The sequence below is a fragment of the Macrobrachium nipponense genome, chromosome 1 (genome assembly GCF_015104395.2).
Source record: "Macrobrachium nipponense isolate FS-2020 chromosome 1, ASM1510439v2, whole genome shotgun sequence".
NCBI classification, from domain to species: domain Eukaryota; kingdom Metazoa; phylum Arthropoda; class Malacostraca; order Decapoda; family Palaemonidae; genus Macrobrachium; species Macrobrachium nipponense.
In genome coordinates, this window is record NC_087200.1 from 53,460,020 (window position 1) to 53,482,191 (window position 22,172).

General features: G+C 42.8%; 1 protein-coding gene across 2 annotated transcripts in view; it reads left to right on the top strand.

The window, feature by feature from the left end:
- Positions 1-22,172, top strand: part of LOC135219304 (uncharacterized) — a 347,240-nt gene that overhangs the window by 167,621 nt on the left and 157,447 nt on the right. For both annotated transcript variants that reach the window (XM_064255961.1, XM_064255960.1), the window contains exons 9-10: positions 15,471-15,554; positions 16,046-16,174. In XM_064255961.1, coding sequence (XP_064112031.1) covers positions 15,471-15,554; positions 16,046-16,174 — 213 coding nt within the window. The remainder of the gene's footprint in view (positions 1-15,470; positions 15,555-16,045; positions 16,175-22,172) is intronic.

Consider the following 22,172-nt stretch of genomic DNA (forward strand, 5'->3'; position numbering starts at 1 on the left):
TCACTAACCCTTGCCCAGAGTGTTGTTCCTGGCCTGTGTTGCTGTGGAAGGCTTTCTACAAAAAGAGGGAGCACTGCAGAGTATCTCCTTGTCCTTCTTGGGAAAGTTTCTGGCCTCCTTGAGTGGACAGTTTGGCATCCCCTTCTTCCAGAAATTTTCCCTCTGCTTCTTTTGACACCCTGTCTCCTTCCATTTCTTTCATCAATTTATCCTTAGAAGTATTGGGAGTTGCACAGGATGATTTATGTATAAAGTGGCCCCCCCCTCTTTTATGGGAGATAATCTCCCTCCCAGGAGGGGGGAGGCTACACCATCTGCTTCCTTTGTTTCAGATATGGAGTCAAACAAGATGGTGGGTGTTTGGCCGTACCTAGGCCTACAGGGTTCTCCCTACTTAGATGGCTTGTTGTCGCATTTCTTGGCTGCCTGTCGACCTCCCCTGGTCCCCCCAGCAGGTCTTACTTCTTCAGGCCTCCACTGCTTTGGCTCTCACGTGCTGCTGCCTAGCAGGACACCATTGTCAACTATGACGCTTACTGGGTTGCCTCTTATCTCCCCGCCAGTTAGGCCATCGGCCTGCACTGACATTTTGTATGCTGTGACATCACTCCCGACATCCTCTCAGCCTATGACATCAGCTGTGGTGTTGTCTCTTCCTCTGCCTATTGCTGTGATGTCATTACCATCATCTTCTCTGACGTCATCACAGACGCTTGCTGAGCCTTCAGAGACATTCCTTCAAGTGATGGTTGATAGGCTGGTCTCTGTTTTTTGTGAGAAAGGTGTCCTGTACTCTCTAGCAAGAAATGTTGTAGGAGGGCTACTTCCCCTCCTCCATCTCCTTCTCCCCTTCCTCATCCTTGGGTTGGCATTGGAGGATTCAGGACTTTGTTGCTTTGTCTTCTGAGAGTGAGAGGAGTGCTTCGCCATCTAATCAACACGAACGTGTCTCACCCCTGCATGTACATGTACGTGTTCCAGTTCATGATGGTCTTCACTCTCCTCAGAATCTTCAAGCTTCTCCTTCACCTTAGCCTGTTTTAAGTTACCTGATACCCAGATGTCTGACCTGGCACCTCCTAGGAGTTCTCTCCCAGAGACTGTTGCATCTCTTCCTGTTCTGTCTCCCAACAAATGTGTGTGGATCAATAGTGAGGCTTTGAACGGTCGCGGACATGAGGCAGTTTGTGTCCATGGATGTGTTAATTCAGCCTAGTAGGGCTTCTTCACCACTGCAGTATGGGAAAACCAGACGTCTTCCTGTGTCCAAGAAGCCTAGGCTTTCAAGATCTTGATCCCCTAGGAGTTCCAACTTCTGTTGTTCACCTTGTAGATTTGGGGACCTTTGAGACGTCTCCTCCTCCAGGATATTCTCTAGTGCGTCATTCTTTATCTCACGACCGTTTACGTGAGTAATCATTTGGCCATATACATGAATCGTCACTCGAGCGTGTACATGGTTCGTTGCACAAGTGTGTACGTGGTTTGGCTCAAGGACGTACATGAGCGTGTACATGGTTCATTGCACAAGTGTGTACGTATGTGATTCATCGCTTGACAACGCTCCTGAGCCTTCATTCTTGGGATCCTCCGTCGTTCGAGGTCCCAGGATGGGATGCCACGTGATGCCATGCCTACAAAGGAAGCTTCTCCGGTGGCTTTAGGGAAGGATAAGGATCCTTCTAGGCCTTCTGCTTTGCGTCGTCAGTCTCTTTTGCTGGAGCCAGAGGAAATGGAGAGTCAAGAGTTCCTGTCCTCTTTTTCAGAGGTTATTGATCTCATTCATGAGTTTAATAATCTTGGGGGGAGGACACAGACCCAGTCTTCTATGACCCCTACAGGTATAGAGACTTCGCTTTGTCCGAGGCAGGATGCTAGAGCTTCATTAGTCCCTCTTCTTTCTGGGCATGCTCGGTTAATTTTGCAGCATATTAATCAGGATGGCTCTTTAGCTCTAATAGGTCTTCTAAGCTTCTTCCTACCCTTCTTCTGCAGCAAAGGAAATATTTTACGGACATGCCACGTCGCCTTAATTCAGGCATGATTCGTCTAAAGTCTGGCTTGAATCTGGATCAGGTAAGGGCTGAGGGCCCTTCATTATCTTCTCAAGAAGCATCTTCTAAGGATTCTACTGCTTATTCCAGACTGTGTCATGGCTGGACTTATGGTCTACTGCAGTGGCCAGGATAGCGTGTGTCACTCTGATGGAAGTTCCGTTAGCTCACCTTTCTTTATCAGGAAAGTAAGGCATGCACAGGGTGCAAAGGTAAGGTACAGAGAAGAGGAAAGGGAGGCGAGGAGGAGGGTAGGTATGGCAATTGGAAGGGCGGCAGAACAGTTGAATGAAAAACTAGGAACAAGAGAAGGAGAAAAGGATAGCTATAAGATTTCAAACTTAAGGAAAAGGCCGAGACAGGATGTGGGGAAATTGGGTGTCATCAAGGATATTGATGGAAATATATTGTATCGGATGAAGACATTAAGAAGAATGGCGAGAGTATTTTGAACAACTTTTAGGTACTGAAAACGAGAGAGAGAACATGGGGGAAGCACAGAGGCTGGAGGGACCAATGATGGAGATACAGGATACAGAAGTGAAGAGAGCATAAAGGAAAATGAATGGTATATCACCGGGTCCGTCGGAGTTCCAAATTGAAATGACCAAATTACTAGGTAGAGAGGGGAAGAAATGGATGCTGGATTTATTAAAAGCTATATGTGAAGAGGAAGAAATTCCAAGGGACTGGGAGGAGAGTGTAATGGTGTACGTATATATATATACAAGCAGAAGGGAGATGCCATGGAATTTGGTAACTACAGGGGAATTAAACTAACAGAGCCTGGATTGAAAGTTATAGGGATGGAAGATGCCATCTTTATAGTAAGGCAGCAGCAGGAAAAGAGGCTAGAGGGAAACCAGGAGCTCTATTGTACATTTATAGACACAGAGAAAGCATACAGTAGAATCCTTAGAGAAGTGATGTTTAACTACAGCCTCTGGCACCTTTGAATGAAATTAAAAAGGACTTTAATAATTACCTATTTGGTGTTTTAAGGAAAAGAAAAGTCCCAGAAAAGTTGGTTTAGGCTAGTTGAGATTGGTCACAACCAACTGGTCGTAAGACGATTTGGACATAAGTCGGCCCATGTTAAATTACCATAAGAATACTATACTGTGTAATTATATTGTAATCATCTTAGTCATATTTTATCAACATTTTCTTAGCTAATTATTTCTATAATCAGATTTAGGTCGTATTTTATTTCTACTATTTTCTGTTCATTACCATTAAAACCATTGTACGTATTACCAGTGCGTATTGTTACTGTACGTATTACGATACTGTACCTTTCTTCAAGTTCGTATAGAAATTCAACCTTTTCTTTGGTTAATTAATTTTGCAATCTTTTTATCTTTCTTTAGACCCTATCGTATTTCCTAGGTGTTATGATTTCTTAAAATTTTATACCATTTGTACCGTCTCTCTACACATCACATTGTGTCTTATTGTTATGTTAGTCAAGTTCAAGTCAAACCCGTTTTTCTACACATCATGGTGTTTCTTATTGCTACGTTTGTCAGGTTTAATTCAAACACTGCACGCTACAGTACAATTGGTTTAATATGTGGAAAACATACAAAAATATAAAATACAGGTGGAAAAAAATAGAAAACATACATGTATAAAACATACCAAATTACAATTGAAAACTACAGCAAAATACAAAACTTATTGACTGCTGGCATCACTGGTGCTTAGCTGTGGGTTGTCGGCTTATCAGTTGGGGCAATGCTCAGGGTGGCGGGAGGAGTTGTTCATTTCATAAACATGGTGAGCTTTGTCTGGACTGCTTGTTTCTTTTTCTCCTCATAAATTTCATGATATGGACGAAACACATCGTGTGCCATCTGTTCAATCCTTGCAAATCTTTCAATGTTTTGGTCCATTTCTTCAAAATGTGCAAGGAGTTTGTTTATTCAGATGAGCTAAACTTTCTGAGTATTCCTTAGCGGTGAATTTCCTTTCTGGCAACGCGTCCTCTTCTTTCTATGCTTCTCTTCTTTCTTCTTCCAATTCGATCAGCTCTTCATTTGTAAGTTCTTTGGAATCTTGGTCTAGCAACTCCTCGACATCTTCCATTTCACACTCCAAGGAAAGGTCTTTTGACAGTTTCACTATTTTTTCCGTATCACATCAAGTTCTTGTTCACTTTCAAATCCAGCAAAAGTATTCACATATTGCTTAACACTTTTTCCTATGCCATTCATATACTTTATCACAGCTTCCCAGGCGGTAGAAGGATTCTTGATACACTGAAGAATATTGTACTGTTTCCAAAAGTCTCACAGGGATAGTTCTGGGTCGGCCTCTGTAGCAGCTATGGTTTGGGCGAACGTGGTTCAGAGATAGTTTGCCATGAATGTAGCAATTGAACCTTGGTCCATAGGTTGAAGAATTGGAGTGGTGTTTGTTGGCAAAAAAACCACTTTCACATCGGGAGGGAGATCAGCTAAGTGAGGTGGATGTCGAGGTGCATTATCCAGCGGCAGTAAAATCTTGAAAGGAATTCCTTTCTCCAAACAGTATTCTCTCACTTGAGGACTGAAACAGTTAAGAAACCAGTCTTCAAACAGTGTCTGGGTCATCCATGCCTTATGGTTAGAGCAAAAGTAGGCAGGCAAAGTGTGCTTGTTTACACTCTTGAACGCCCAAGGGTTTTCTGAGTGATATTCCCACCAAGCAGCAGAGTCACCCTATCCTTAAAAGCTTTAAATCCCCGCATACCTTTGGCTTCTTTGTGAATGTAAGTGTGTGCTGGCATTCGTTTCCAGAACAATCTGGTTTCATCCACATTAAAAATCTGCTCTGGAAGATACTGCTCATCCGTAATTATTTCATCCAGACTATCGACAGACTTGCTAACTCTTTCCTCATCTGCATTTTCTGCTTCTCCAGTCACTCGAACATTATGCAATTGGAATCTGCTCTTTAACCTCTTGAACCAGCCAATACTTGCCAAAAATTCTTGATTGTAGTCTTCTCCAGCATGTTCCTTCAAAGTCTGAAACAGACTTCTAGCCTTCACTTGCATGGTAAAAAGGCTTAACGGTGTTCGTTTTTTAATTTGATCTTCCATCCAGACGTTCAACAACTTCTCCACTTCATGGATGGGCCTGGTATGTTGCTTTGTAATCAGTACTAACTTTGAAGTTAGTATTGGATTATACCAGGGGTCAGCATTAAGCCCATTTTTATTTGTGCTGGTCATAGATGTTTTGAGTGAAGAGATCAGGAATGAATAGCTGTGGGAGTTGTTGTACACCGATGATATAGTGATTACTACTGGAAATCGGGAGGACCTACAGAGAAGGCTTGGAGAGTGACAGGAGTCTTTAGAGAGGGGTGGCTTAAAGGTGAATGTGACTAAAAGACTTAAACAGATTTTGCTGAGAAGTAGGGAAGATTGAGACAGAATAGTAATACAAGAAAGAAGAGGCTCGATTATAAAACAGACAGAAAAGTTTAATTACTTAGGATTGACTTTAAGCCAAGAGGGAGGATGTGAGGTTGAACTTGATAGTAGGATAAAAGCTGGATGGGGGAAGTGGAGAGAGGTAGCTGTATAGTATGTGATAAAAAAATGCCAATCAAGCTAAAAGTCTAGATATACAATCCATTGATAAGGCCAGTGTTAATGTATGGAGCAGAAACGTGGGCTCTAAGAAAAAAGAGGAAGTAAAGCTTGAGAGAACATAGATGAGAATGCTGAAGTGGATTATGGGAATATCACTGCTTGAGAGATTGAAAAGTGATGAAATAAGAAGGGCTGGCTTAGTAAAGATTACAGAGGTGACAAGAGAGTCATGATTGAGATGGTATGGGCATGTGTTGACGATGGATGACAAGGAGAGAGTGAAGATGGGTTGGGAGAAACCTGTTAGAGGAAGAAGATTGAGAGGGAGACAGAGAATTAGATGGCGAGATAAAGTGAAGGAAGATATGGAAAGAAGAGGTTTGGTGGAGGATGATGCCTTTAATAGAAGGCAGTGGAGAAGGCACATCAGGCAACCGACTCCTTTATGTAGGGATAACAGTGGGAAAGAAGACTCAAGAGTCCCTCGGTGCATGATGACAGATTTGTCTTGTTTTCTATTGCATTCTCTCACTGAATGAGTTTGTGGACAGCGATCCATGGCAGTCGTTGCTTTGTCTCAGAGCTCGTCACCTAAGGCCTGGGTGTTGTAGACTTTTTGTTAGCACAGGCCAGTCCAGAAGGGAAGTATCCAAGAACACAATTTCATTCTGGCTACTTGAAGTGGTTAATCAGGCATATTTTTCTCCTGCTAGTCCTGTTACTGAGTCTGTGCATGCTAGAGCACATGACATCAGAGGTATAAGCTCCTCACTCACATTTAAAAAGAACTTGTCTTGTCATAGGATTTGAATGCTGGTTCGTGGCGTAGGCAAACCACATTCACTTCCTTTTACCTAAAAGACATTGCCCACAGGTCCTTGGACACTTATTCCTTGGGTCCGGTGGTGGCTGCCCAACAAGTTGTGTAGCTCATCCAGTGGCCCTGGCAGAACAGTTTGTATCTTACCTAAGATGGTTGTGTGGAAGAGAGAATGACTGAGTTGGCTGGTCTCCTTTCTCTTTTTTTTCTTTCTTCTTCTTATGGGCGGGTCAAAGAATAGATGCTTCATATGCTGGAACTGGTCTGATACAGGTGAGTGTGGTAGCAATACTGGTTGTACATAGTTATTTGTTTTGTTCTTATACATTAGACAAATCTGCTTCTCAGTAGCCCATACTCCTCTCTCTAGCAAAGGGAGGGGGGAGTGGTGACAAACCCCTGTGGCCTACATGGTTTGTTACTTGAACAGGCAGAGTTCTCTTTTCCTTCCACGAATGCAGTGAATCTGGTCCTATCTCATTGTGCTACACCCAGCAGTCTGAGTTTTTTTATATGTATTCACTTATCTATTCTTTCATGGGGTTGGGCCCCTTTCTTTAGAACTCCATCTTCTGAGAAGGGTGGTCAGGGAGGCCTGAACCCCCAGCTGGTTCAGGGTACTTGTACCTGCCTCCAAGTATAAGTCTATCCTATTTGTTAAGACCAAAGATTTGTTCTGCATATGAACAAATGACAAATTGTTCCTACACAATATACAAACCCTTGGTCCTTTACATAAGGAATTACTTTCAGCAAAGGCTGGAATACGGCCATTGATTCTTGGACAAGGTGGTTAAGCAGTAACTACTGTCTGGTAGGCAGGTAGGCCCGCCTGCCCAGATATAAACACTCCACTTTGCTTTTGGCCGTCATCAGATGAAGACGTGTGTTTGTGAGCTCTTGCTGACTAGGCATTAATTACTATTTTCCCGGTGGGAGCTTTAATTTTTTATTTTGAATGAATATATATATATACTGAGTTTGATATTAATAATTGACTAATAATTAATATGCAAACCCACTTTTTGTGATAGCCTTGCTAGCCGCCTTTTTGCTTTGTGTTAATGGTCGGTAGCCAATACCCTTATTATGTGATGAATCTTACTGTTAAAGTTAGCTATATCTCTGCACCAATTAGGCGAGTCTGCATTCAAACAAAAAATCGAATGGCTGTCTGGATGACTGTCTAGGTTACCTGTTCCCTTCCAGGTGTGTTTCAAATGTTTTAGCTCTTGTCAGAAGTCTCCTTGCCGCCATTGCGATTAGGGGATTGTTGGTATTCTATGAAGTTTGGCTGTTTTACACCTGTTTACGGTATTGTAATTTCATTTTCCTTGGATATCTTCCTCCAGAAGCAAAACCAGTAACATCAGGCTATGTAAGAATGATTTTGGTGTAACCAGGATGTTGAAATTGGAAGTTGATTAACATTCGGTTTGTACTTCCAAGGGTACAGAATTTGATCATGGAACTACTAGATGTGAAGAATGTAGGGAATTGTTCTGAGAAATTTATGCCTGAATATGTCAGATATAGGAAAGACGGGAAACTAATAGATTGCGAAAGCAATTAGTTAGATCAGGATTTAAAACCTGTCAGTTCTATCCTACCAAGTATCCCTTCATCTATAGCTATCCCTAATCAGACTAGGCATTTTGGTAGCACTAGTATTGACTTCCTATGTAGCTCTGCCTTCTGCTCCCCATTGGGTTCAGGAAAAGTGTAATGAAAAGTTAGAACATAGCATTAAACCTATTTTTAGTTCTGATACAAGTTGAACTGAGTTCGTGACAGGAACATTCCAAATCCCTCCATAGTGTGCGCTCTTTTTCGCCTTCCCTATTAGAAGTAAGGTCTTGGTGCCCTCATCTGTATGTAGCCCGAGCCTAGTACTGCCCCGTGACAGTTGATAATGTCCGCTGCCAGGGAACTGGGTTGGTTCTCAGGACGATGGGGTTCTGTGCCCTCCAATACCTACTTCACCCTTTTCATGGTCTGAATCTCGTTTAAAGCTTTCGGCTAAGTACCGTTAAAGCGTTCACATAAGGACCGTTTCAGTAAGCATTAATCCTTGCTCCTTAGGCGCATTCTGCCGTCATCAACACCTAGTTTGAGGTGTTAGCATGCATAGGATTAATAATATATAATATAGGTATAGATAATTTTATTGAGATGATAATGTATCTGTAGCGAGTTTTACACATTTAGATATTACGTCGACTCAGTCGAATGTTTATCTCTCTCATGTTTTGGTTATTCTAAATTCTCGTCTGCTTGCATATTCCTCTTTCTTCGTAATGCTTGTGTTCGTTCTTTACCTGTTTTCTCTTCGGCTATCAGCAAATCTCTTACTACTGCCTCGATTAATGTTTCTCTTTCAAGTCTACACTGTCTATAGTATCTAAGATTCTCTCCAAGTTAGATATTATTCTAGCTTCAGAGCTTTCTAACAACATTTCATATAGGAATGCTTTCAAGTATGTACAATCCTTTCAGACGAGGTGGGAGAGTTGTTGTAACTCCTCTCCCACCACCTCCCAATTTTTCCCATGTTCTTGCGCCTCGTTTCCTTTCCCTCAATTGACTCGTGCAGACGTTGTTGACTTGTGTGGACGTAGTTGACTCGTGGACATAGTTGACTCCTGAGTCACTTAAAACTGTCTTCCTTTCGTGTCAAGGTAGATGCAATACAGCCACTCAGCTGCTGTCACCTCTTATTGACAAGTGTTGCTTTCTGTCGCCAAGCAACACACTTTTGTTTACCTCCTGTTGCCTGCTGGCGGAAGAAGAGTTTGAAATGGAGTTGAAGGAACTTGTTCGGGCTGTTCGACTTTTGTTGCAACATTACGCTTTGCTGTGTCCTCATTTTGTTGAGGAAAGAGGCCACATAGAGAATGTCTTGCTTGTCTTTGTGTATTTCAGCGCCTCTAAATAATGGAGAAGAGAACCAATATGGAGGAGTTATGGAGTTCCATTTGACAACGTCTGTGTGTGTGTGTGTGTGTGTGTGTGTGTGTGTGTGTGTGTGTGTGTGTGGCCCTTAAACTGTCATTAGTAGGAGGTTTGCTTTCTTGCGCTTTCCTGTGGGGAAATGAACTCGAGACTGACAGACAAGCTGATGGAGGTTCAGTTTGGCTTGTTGAGTTGTTACCTTTTACTCATTAGCTACGTTGTCTCATCTCGGTGTCAGCTTAGAGAGGTGGAGGCGCCAATTCAGTGAGTTTGTGAAGCCAGCTTTAAGGGTTTGGTGCCAGCGGGAGTTTAGCAAGGAAGACAGTTAACTCATTTCTGATGCTGCAGGGTAATGTCCTCATGCTTATACTCACTTGGTTTGGAAGAAGTGAGAACACTTTGGCTTCCTGTCTGGTTATGCAGCTCGGGTTAAGGTGATACAGGAGTATCTATTGGTAGTCTTGTTTTATACCTTTCAGGGATAATTGCAGACCTCAGGTTCTGGGTTATGGACATTTGCAACCTCCTGACATGCATGGAGGGACTTGGGACCAGTACCTTACATGGTGGAAACGGTGAAGGGTAGTTGTGATTCTTTTCTGGTTGTCTTCCACTGGTTTAATCTCCCTTTTATAGCTTCCTTTGTCTTCTTCAGCATAAATCTCTCATAAGTCTCTCTTTTTAGTAGGAAGTTGTATATAGAGGGAATGATGGTCCAGGTAGTAATTCTCTGGGACGAGCTCCATAACCAATTAGAGATATTCTTGAACATTTTGAGACTGAATAACAGGAAGTATCTACCCACATACTTTTTGGTTTTCTAGCATGGATTTAGTCCCTTTCCAAAGAACGGTCAGACTTGAGGTACGCATGCAGAACGTACAGTGGTACCTCGACATACGAAAGGCTCAACTTACGAAAAACTAGATACGAAAGCAAATACGAAAAATTTTACAGCTCTACATACGAAAAGTTTTCAAGATACAAAAGGTTGTTGCTGTAAAGTCCCGAGATTCGCCCGGACCACCGAGAACAATTTTAAAACTCCCGCGCCGCCAACTGAGTAAACTCGCCACCATCCTCCCGCTCTCCCATTGGTTCCTGATGATAGTCACCCCATAAGGTCCTGCTCTCCTATTGGTCAGCATCTACCCCTTGTGCTTTAAGTATTCTATTGGTAAAAGGATGCTGTAAATGGAAAAACTTATTCATGCAATACATTTAATAAAAAAAAAAAAACATTAGGTAAAGATAGAATAAAGAATAGAAATGAATGGTTATTATACTGTTTGGTAGTTTTAGTAGTTGAAGAGAGATAATGAAAATTTATGGCTTACTGTGTAAAGTGATTGCTTGGCGATCGTTCGATACTCGTAAGTGCTGGATGTAAACAGAAGTTTGGAAGCTTTTTTTTGTTTGTTTATTATAGTTAATGGTTACTTAATAATTATTTGAAATGAGCTGTTTATTATAGTTAATGGTTACTTAATAATTATTTGAAATGAGCACATGCAATACATTTAATAAAAAAAATTGTGAATTAGATATCATAAAATATAAAATAAATCAGACTGCCAACAAATACATACGTATTTTTTAGAATTCTTCTTCTGTTTTATTATTACGTTACGTATACGTATGTTTCATTATACCTGTCAGTAACTCGGTATCTCCATTAGGTAAAGATAGAATAAAGAATAGAAATGAATGGTTATTATACTGTTTGGTAGTTTCATTAGTTGAAGAGAGATACTAATGAAAATTTATGGCTTACTGTGTGCTAGGAAAAATGATTGCTTGGCGTTTGTTGGGGACTCGTAAGACGGGTAAGAGCTGAATGTAAACAATCGATTGGAAGGTTATTTTTTTGTTTGTTTGTGTATTATAGTTAATGATTAATTAATAATTATTTGAAATGAGTACATACTGATTATTTATACATTTTATTGGCATATTCTAAGCTTTTAGCTCTTAGGTTTAGATGTCAGAATCATAGACTAGGCTACAGTAGCAACCGCTAACATAGGCTAGGCTTATTGATAAGGGACATATGCTAAAGTCCTAATATATGCAGTAAAAATGGGGTTGAACATTACATGCAGTTGAATATTACTCAAGTATGTACAGTATTTTGCCTTTTTGGAGTCATATTTCTTCCGTCGGATCGGCGTCGTAACCCTAGAACATGTGTTTTAGGCCTGGAAATATAATTTAATGGGGTGTTTTTGGAGGGCTTGGAACGGATTAGCCATTTTGCATGTAAAATGTGGTCCAAGATACGAAAACTTCATGATACGAAGGGCGCCTCGGAACGTATTAATTTCGTATCTCGAGGTACTACTGTATTCCACTTACCAATACATCCTCAGTCACACAAGTTCCTTCAAGATGTGTTTACAAGAAGGTATTGCTTTTCTGTGCACTTTGTTTGGGTTAGTGTACAGCCCTATATAAGTTTTGTCAGGGACTTCGTTGTCCATTGGTGGACGGTGTCGACTTTAGGAGCAAAACACCTACCAAATCAATGATTCAAGTTGGCCAACTCTGTCAACAGTATTCCATAGGCCAAGGACCTGTTGCTTCTTCTGGCCCAATTTCTATGCTTTTCATTTTTAATTCTCTATATCCCCATTATTATCTAGTGATGTGGGGATGATACTTAATTGTGCATGATTGTCAGTCAAAGACAAATAGGCATGTGCTTCTTGAAGAATTTTTGGCCTGAAGGAAACTTCCTATATGGTAAAGGCTTTTCCATATTAAGAAACATGGCCTTACTGGGGATTGCTTCATTTTCTCAATTAATGTACAGTTTCTCCGTAAGAATACGACATACAAATAAGGTTAATTAAATTTTTAAGTAATCCAGAACCATCTTTGGCTCCAGGACTGTAGGATGAACCCTGTAACCAAGAATTGCTTATTTTGTTCTTAAGCCTAAGTCCAGGTTTTGATTTTTTCCCCTGCTGTGCAACACAGAGAGCTTAAACTGGTGTCTTTACACTTTCATTCAACATAGAATGGTCAATACTACACATGGTAAAACTTTTTAGATGTCGGCAGTAAAACGAACATCAGGATGCTTACCAGGTTTATTCCTTTTCAGAAACAAAGTTTTCGTGGGAAGTTTGCTGCTTTGAGTGAAATGAAACATGTTGGTTTGATCATTCATTCTATGGAAGGACAGTGTTTTAGACTTACTAGCATGTAGATGAACAGGAACACCCAAACAATTACTACTTCTTTGATGGCCCTCAGGCTTGAGTAGTGGATGTTTTGTAAAATTTGGCCTAATTCAGACTCATAGAGCTGCCCCATGTATCTACTGTAAATACTGTTGAGCAATTTCAAGTTCAAGAATTGCTTAGTGTCTCCTGTAGAGACCTGTTAGTCTCAGGGCAAATGATTTCAGAATTTCCAATGCTCTTGGTAGATGTCTCTCATTCTCCCGTTAAGAGGAAATCAACTCTGCTACACAATTCCATACACTTCCATTATCTTATGCATCTCCTTAACTGCTTGGAGATGTTAGAATGTTTCTCCCAATAAGAAGATTTTCAAGTTAACATAGGATGTGTCCTTAATTGAGACAGCCATGGCCTGGGGTCAGAAGCAGTGGTCTGTGTATTGCTGAAGGTGCCATTCTAGAGGAATTTTCATCGTCTGGAACCTTGTAGATGTCAATGTTATCTGTTTAGAGATAGTAAGACTTTTCACTGTCTACTTCCAAAGTTATCGTTCCATACTTTCCTCGGTATTGCATCATGTACTGTTAGATCTCGCTGAGGATCAGCGCTATTAGGGTGTTGAGATTGAAGCCCCTACATCTCTATATCAGTCTCTCTCTATGGTTTAAATGCAGGGTTAAACTTCATCTGAATTTACTATGAAACCTTTTATTTAGCACTATCAGCAGTTAACCCTCTTACGCCGATTGGACGTATTAAACGTCGAGATAAAATGTCTCCCGGGTGCCGATTGGACGTATTATACATCGACATAAAAAAGTTTTTTTTAAATTCGCGGAAAAATACTTATAGGCCTACCAGCCGAAAACTTTTGAATCACGTGCATTGGGGGATGCTGGGAGTTCACGGATGAAGCTGTTGTTTTGTTTAGAAGCGTGACCCAAGTGCACATGCGCGAAATGCCTCCTTCTCGCATCAGCCAGCATCAGCGACGTGTCGTCCGAGAGCGATCTTTTGCCGCAATCGTGTTTTTCCGAACTTGTGCGAGACTTTGAGTATCTGTGTTGCTACAGGACGTTCATAGAGATGTCTCAACGACGTATGGAACGCAAAAGGCGCGTTTTACCTGTCGGAAGGGATCGTGTGAGGCGTATTCTGGACTTGGATGCTGGCGAAGGACCAAGCACCCAAGATGACCTGGCGCCTCAATGCCACGGCCACCTGTGGATGAAAGTGGTTTAGGGTCACAACGTGTGTCTCATATGCCTTTAGTAACCCCTAGGAAGTATCGGGGCGTCCTTAGGGGCATTCGTAGGAATTTGGGGGGCCTCCAACCAAGGGACATAGACAAGTACTTATCGGAGCTCGATCGGGAGTATGTCGCAAGTCCTCATTTTGATGGCGGTTGGTCATCATAATCTCAAACAAAAACTGTTTACCCCACGGTACAACAGAAGTCTCAAAGTCTTCAGTTTAGTCGCACTTAACTCATAGACCACTGCGATGATTCAGAATGATTGGTCAGACAAATATAGCAGTTTTTTGTCTTATATTTTCTCTTAATTTGTAAAAGTGTAAATTACTAGTTAACCACGATTTGGAGTGAACATTAGGAGACATCGCCTACCCTGATAGCTCTGCTTCCAGGGTAAACAGAAGAGTTATGCCCTGAACCAACCTTTGCAGTTCGAAGTGACAAGAAGGTTCGTCAAGCAGTACATTCCTGTTTGTTTACATGGCTAAAGACTTCCAGCCTTCATTGCAACAGGAATCAGAGGACCATCCATACCCTAGGAAGTTACAGTAAGAACTTGTCTCTTCCTCTGCGTAAACATGTGGTCTTTCATTTTATACGGGCTTCATGTTTGAGACACAGTGTTGTGGAGTGTCTGTTGGCCTTGTTGGGAGCAAAACTAAAGATATAAGAACAGCCTCTTTCTCAGTTTTCAGTCATTTTTTGCTCTTTAAGCCCATTCTGTTATCGATCTACTGGAGGCATAAACAATCTTTGCTTATCATATTTGTTTTCTTTTTTATGTCATTTTTCAATACCCAAGACCATTACATGATTTAATGCTTTAGAGTAGAATATGTCCCATGGGGTAGGAAACTCTAAGCTATATAATTACTGGGTAAGTATATACAAAATCTAATTTTATTATAAAAATATAATTTTACTATCAAAAATTTTGATTTTTTCATCAATTTGTATTTTTTATAGCCAACAAACCAGAGGCCTTAATATTGATTTTCCCAAACTTGGATAAAAGGATAAAAGTCAGAATGAAGATGATGAAATTTCAATATTTTATTGTGGTCCCTAAGTTTTAGCTATTGTTCTGTACATCCTCAATGACCAATCAGTCGTTCATTTTTAGAGTAACTTATTACCTTTGAGTTGTGAACTTGTATCTCATAACTTTAATTTTCTACTCATTCAACAACATATTTGCTGAGTAGCTTTTATATTTTCTTTTGAAAAATAGAGTCAAGATATCTCAGCATTTACATCTGTTATGGGCTTTTGGTCCTTAATTTAGAAAAGTTGCTTTTTCTGTGGTGCATCACTTTACCGTGACCAGAAATAATGAGTTACAGGCCACAATAATGTATATGAGACTGTATTTTTACAACTATTTTTTTTTTGTATTTTGAAAAATACAGTCTTATATACATAATTGTGGCTTTTAACTCCTTAAGTTGCCCTTTATCTAGGGTGCTTTAAATATATGTTTTGTCAGTCTTCAAAATATGTGAATTTAATCACAGTGTAGTTGCTCTTTCCAGTTTTTAGTTATTTTTTTGTACTTTTGTCCTCTGTGTAACAATAACAGTAGTATCTGTATCTGTATGAAATGTTCATTTGGTTTCAGATGGCAGTGATGAATTTACGAACAAAGCTGCCCGACTATGAAAAGATTTCCAAAGACATGAATACTAACCGCACTGCTTACCAGGTATGCATCGCTTTAACTAGTTTTAATGCCCTTTTTAACCAATAAAAATGTATACGTATAATGTAATCTTAATATAGTATGTTACTGGAGATGGTTTATATTTGCAAATCCCTAATGCAGTGATTCCCAAACTGGGGTCTGCAAACCCCTGGGGGCCCCAGGAGAAGACCCTAACGGGTCCGTGACACAGAAAAAATTAATATTTTTTCAACTCAAGAAAAAATATATTTGTATATAATGGAAAATATGTGTCACTGATTCTCAATCATCCTAGTGCTGTGTTATCGAGATTTATTGTACATACTTACTTGTGCAGGAACAATGGAAATATTAAATGCACTATTTTGTACTGGGTATCCTGGTATGGTAATGATAACTGTTGATTGGCAGGGGTCCTCAGCTGGGACTCGTCATATCTTAAAACCTATGTTTGGGAACCAGTGCCCTAGTGAATGAGGAGGAATACATTTAATCTTTTTTTATTTTTTTAGGTAATGCAGCGATATGTCTCTTTCATTGAGCCTGCATTGAAACCCTGTAGGTGGACCAAAAAGGATTCCGATAAGTTGTTGAATACAGTTAATATGTTGCGTGTTGGCAATCACATTCCATGGTACCAGGTAAAATAAATACACTTGTTATTGTTGCTTCTGTAAAGCTCTGGAGAGATAGTCTCTTCTTTCAATAGTTTTTTTCTGCATTACAAAAGAAGTATTTAAGTTAGGCATGTTGAAAGAGAGGAATGTGATAGTATTGTAGAATTCTACTAATATACTATACAGAGGAAAATGTACTAGTATACAGACTGATTAGACTGCTTGGAAACGGTCGGAAAATGGTAGTACCGTGAGATAAATTGATGGAACAGAGTTCGAGAAAGTTGTTGAACTTGTCAAAAATTGTTAGTTTGACTTTATGCCAAGAAAATTAGCGACAAAAGCAATCATAATGATCAAACTTCTCTTGAAATGTTTTACTATTCCTCATTCTGTGTACGTATATAAAGAGGTGGCTACAAGAAGAGTATTATGTAACAGAGAAGACAATGTATCATAGTCATGTATCTTGAGACAAAGCATGACAAGATAGTAAGACAAATGATTGCGCAAACATTGTTTAAACCAAGGATGCTGGGAAGACTATTGATTTTATTATTCCATAACAATAGGTATGAACAGTTGCCAGAATGTTTCTTCCATGGTAGCACACTTTTGACTTCATTCCATGGTAGCAAACTTTGACTTCATTAATTTCTGTTCTCAGCCTATGTCGCTCCGTGAAATGATTCCTTAGCACTCATTTCTAGGGTATAAATATTGCTATTAATACCAGAGAAAAAAGCTAATATGGAAATGCCAGAGTATTCTGGCTCGCTCACCTTATTTAAGGTGTCGGTATGGTATCTGGGGCGAGTGAAACCACTACCAGAGGTCCCTTGCCATTTAGTCTCTTCCTCCTTCAATATCCCTCATCTACAGAGGAGCCGATCTAAGCCCCACTACTCGCTACCACTACGGCTAGCGCCTCGGATCTCATTCCTGGAGATAGCACGATTCACGCTGCATGGGTTCTCTTTGCTTGTGATTGTGTTTCTGGAATATCCCCCTTTTTCTTTCATCATGGAACGTCAAGCTGTTGTTGTATCCAAGTTAAGTACTGCTATTAATGGTTGACGCTATTTAGGATCTGCCAAATTATTTCGGTTTTTATAGAACGGCGTCCCATGCGGCGCCGTTCCCGCGCCGCCATGCTCGGCTCGCTACCTCATGTTGCTTTGTTTACGTGCTCCAATTGGTCTCCTATACCTATTGGGCTCGATGCATTGCTTAGCAGTACCATACTTGGAGTATCAATGATGCATTTGATTGACGTTAATATTATTCTTAATATTATTCGTATTTTATTAGTCCGTTCACGAGGGATAGCCTTCGACCGAGCACATGCTCTCGGTTCATAGCCTACCAGTTAGCCTTCCAGTTTAGATTGTCATACATGCATGTATCTTTGTAGTTGTTAGGTTACCTCTTCTTTAGGCGCCCTTTGTGCAGAGGACCCTGGTCCTTTCGCCCTATTGTCCTCGAGCCTCCCTGGCCACTTGCCCCTCGATTATTTCGTCACGACATCTAGGTTAGCTGCTCGGAGTTGCCAAGCTTTTGCCCAATCTTCTCGATTGGCTTTAGCCCAGCTTCTCTAGGACTCAGTTCTTTTTCTCTCACTTCATTTTTACTTCCTTTCCCCCCATGTTAGGACAGGATAGTTATTTTATGTGTTATATGTTCATTGAGATGGCATCAGTTGGCCTATAGGCCTCCTTCGATCGCTTGGCCTTTCTCACCGCGTGTCTGTTCACCCTGCCGAGAGTGTTTCCAGGCGACCGCGTACGAGGCACCTTGCTTCCGACCCCTCCCAGTCCCCCCCATCTCACCCACCTCGGTGGAGTGATGCTCGCTCATGCTGTCTCAGGCAGCCGATCCGAGCACCCCCTCCTCTAGGGGGAGATAGGGGGAGGCGTCTGGGAGGACACTCGGTGAGCTGGCCCGCTACCATTCCGTTCTCTCCCTGGGAGTAGGGGGGAGCCCTGCTCAGCCGAGCCTTGGTTAGCCACCAGGCTCGGTGGAGCTCGGTTCTCCTCGGCTCGCTGGTCGAGTATCCCTCTCGCTATATATTCAGCCCATCCTCACTCCGCTCCGGCGGGTTCAGGACCCCGGCATAAGCCAGGCCCGATATTAGGATAGCTGACTTTCATATATTGAGGCTCCGGCCTTTTTCAAGGGATACCCTATGTTGCATGCATGCATAATGACATCCATTGCTATTAGTCTAAGTTTTTACGGCGGCGGAGTTGTCTAACTCTGCCAGGTATTAACTCCCACCCTGTTATAAGTTATTTACTACGGCGGAGTTGTCAAACTCCGCCATGTATTTTAACTCTCCACCTGGTCACCTCCTGCTCCACACCTGGTGCCTGTTTGGACTACTCCTTACTCCGACGTAATGGGAATAGCTTGTTATCCTGATTCAGTGTAAAAGTTTTAACTCCGGCATCGCCGGAGACACACTGTTTCAAGCCTTTTCCTACTACCCCTGCCGGATGCTTCGACAGGTGCACGGCAACAGAGCAGGTCGAGACTGGGTCATATTTTATTGTAATATTGTTTGTTAACGCCGTAGTACTCCGGCGTCAATGGCATATCACAACCACGGACCAGCTCCGGAAGGTTGATGATGATACTCATGTATCATTTGACTTACAGGTTACCCATTGCTTGGAGGTAGGCTGCAATGCTGTCCTCCAGGATCCCTGTGGGCACGAGGTCTGCCGGACTCACGCCACCTGTGCGGTCCGCCTCAATAAGTCCGTGGTCTGGCACCACGAGAACTGCTTGATCTGCTATGAGTTAGTGGACCAAGTTTCCTCTGAGGTAGGTGACACTCCGGACTAAACACAATGATACAATGAGGATCAATGAAATTTAAGACATTTTGATATGCGTAGGTGGGTTTGGCCGTAACGTTGCCAAGGGCCAACCCTACATCCTTTCCAAGGAGATGGCCACTCTCATCTTCCCCGCAGGGAAGAGTACTTCAGCGGTGGACCCCAAAGTGGCAGCTCCCTTGATCGCTACTATTCAAGAAGCGGTCGCACAACCCCCTGAGGAAGCTGCCACTCAAGAGGTCGCGGAAGATGTAGCAGCTCTTGACCTGGACCTCGAGCCCATGGCTGTGGACGACATGGGTCACGGTAAGAGTGTTGGTGAGGCAGGTACTGTAGGGGCTCAAGGGCTTTCCTTGAGCCCATCTAGAGCTTCTTCTCCTTCCACTTCTACCTCTTTCCAGGGATTCACCGGGGGACTTCAGTCGGTCAGACCGAAGTCCACTTCGGCGATCCCTAAAATTAAAGGCAAGCGAGACTACAAATCACTACAAAAGTCCCTGTCCAAGAAGTCAGGAACCGGCCATGTCGCTAAGCTTCTGGCTCACCATCCCGGAGCTGACAAGGCAAAGTTGACTCTCCCTTCAAAAGGGTCGAGGACCAAGACTTCTAAGGAGAAGGCTCAACTCTCCTCCTCCAACCCCGAGGTATCCTCTGCTAAGGGGTCTAGTTCCAAGGTTCCTAAGGTGAAGGCAGAGCCTTCCCCCTTCGATTTCCGCAAATATTATGCAGCAGATGGGCAGCATGATCGGGAACTTGGTTCAGTCCAAGTTCCAAGAAATGTTTGCTCAACTATCCTCCACCATAGAAGCATCAGGGCAGTCTATCCAATCCATTTCGGATAGACTAGTCACCCAGGAGAACCTCATGGCTGGTCTCCAGGACAATATGGCGACAGGACTTGCGCAATTCGGCCAAGCAGCCCAGAGCTTGCCAATGCTGGATTCGTCTACCCTTCCTCCCTTCAAGCCGAACAACCCATGGAGGGTTGCCGCACACTCTCCGTTTGTAGTGGGCATGCTTACGATTGAGGGCTGTGGAACTCAAAGGATTGAGGACTTTGAGTTCTATCCGGAAGGACTCCAGCCCCCTTTCATAGGCTATGTCCGACTGACGGAAGTAGCTATGAGGAGGGAAGACAAGGTCCCGAAGGAGATGGTAATCCTTCCCCGGGACGAAGCCCAACAGGCATGGATACGTAACCTAGAAGAGTGGCAATGCACTAACACCAAGGTTACTACTTTCAAGAGCCCGTTTACGATGTTCACCGTAGACGAGGACATGCCTATACCATTCACGTCTAAGGTGGCAGAGTTAACATTACAGGCAGCCATGAAAGACGAGCCTATGCCTCAGCTCTGGGAGACAGAACTGACTTCCCTTCTCCCCGGAACTGCCGATCACTGGATGGACCTTCCAGCCACTTTCTCGGTAGGTAAGCTTAAGCCGGACTGCGGTATCACGCTTTTCAGCGAAAGGTTACCTAGGCTATCTGAAGGCCTCATACAGACCGAATATGACGCCAGGATGAGGCTCAGCAGGTCTCTCAATTCCCTGACTATGACTTAGGTATCGTCTCTTATCTACGGAGAAGAGGCGCTATTTAAAATCATTGCCAAGTCACTATTGTATTCAATGCAATGTGACTTGTATGATTTCATCATAGCTTGGAGGAATTGTAGGAAGCACATGCTGGCGGAAGCTACGATCCGCCACGAGCCCAATAGACTGATCGACTCATCTATATGGGGCACTGACCTTTTCCCAGCCTCCTTAGTGAACGAAGTGCACTGCGAGGCGGCTAGGTTCAACCAGAGCCTAAGGGTTCGTTGGGGACTCGTTTCCAAACGAAAACTGGAGTCCGCCGGAACGAATCCCAAGGCAAAGAAGAGGCCTAGGAAGTTCCAGCCCTTCCAGGCCCCCCAACAACAAACTCTGGTACAGGCAGTTCCGGTATTTCAGGTACCGCAACCATCAACCTCCAAGGCGCAGCCACAACAGCAGTTTGTGCTGTTGATGCAACCGTCTCAGCAAGCACAGGCTTCAACCTCCTATGCTGTCTCTCCTGCTTACAACCCGGCATTTGAAACTCAGCCGTTTCAAGCCTTCAATAGGTTTGGCAGGGGTAGCAGAGCTAGAGGCTCCTTCCGTTGCCGAGGCGCCGGAAGAGCCACAAGCCGAGGCAGGGGTTCCCGTGGAGGATGAGGTGGACGTCCTTCCACAAACCAGTGAGAATCCCCAGGTAGGAGGGAGGCTGTATCTCTATCGGGATCGGTGGAGGTTCAGCAAATGGGCCCAAAGCATTGTGTCCAAAGGTCTAGGGTGGATTTGTCTTCAAGGCCCCCCTCCATCCAACTCCTTTTATCAAGAAACAATAGCGGAATTGGTCGAGTATTCCCAAGAACTCCTTCAAAAAGGAGTAGTATCAAGAGTCAAGAATTTAACATTTCAAGGTCGCTTGTTCAGCGTGCCAAAGAAAGACTCAAACAAGCGAAGAATAATTCTAGACTTATCCCGTCTGAACTTATTCATTCACTGCGACAGGTTCCGGATGCTGACCATTTCACAGGTGCGGACCTTACTTCCCCATGGGGCTGTCACCACCTCTATAGATCTTACAGATGCCTACTATCATGTTCCGGTAGCGAGACACTTCCGCCCGTTCCTAGGCTTCAGACTGGGAAAGAAGGCCTACTCCTTCAAAGTGATGCCATTCGGGCTCAACATAGCTCCCAGGGTATTTACAAAGTTGGTAGAGACAGTTGTTCAAGAACTAAGGTCTCAGGGAATAATGCTAGTAGCCTATCTAGACGATTGGCTTGTGTGGGCCACAAGCATCGAAGCATGCCGCAAGGCAACGGTCAAAGTAATCCGGTTTCTGGAACATCTAGGTTTCCAGATAAACAGAACCAAATCTCGGCTAACGCCGGAGTCCCGTTTCCAATGGCTAAGAATTCAATGGGACTTAAACTCTCATACTCTATCAGTACCGCCATTGAAAAGGAGAGAAATAGCCAAAGCCACAAGCCAGTTTCTCAAAAGCAAACAGACGTCCCGGAGGAACCAGGAAAGGATCTTGGGTTCACTCCAATTTGCTTCAGTAACGGACGTTCTTCTGAAAGCCAAACTAAAGGACATAAACCGGGTTTGGCGATCAAAAGCAAACAAAAGATCCCGGGACAAGC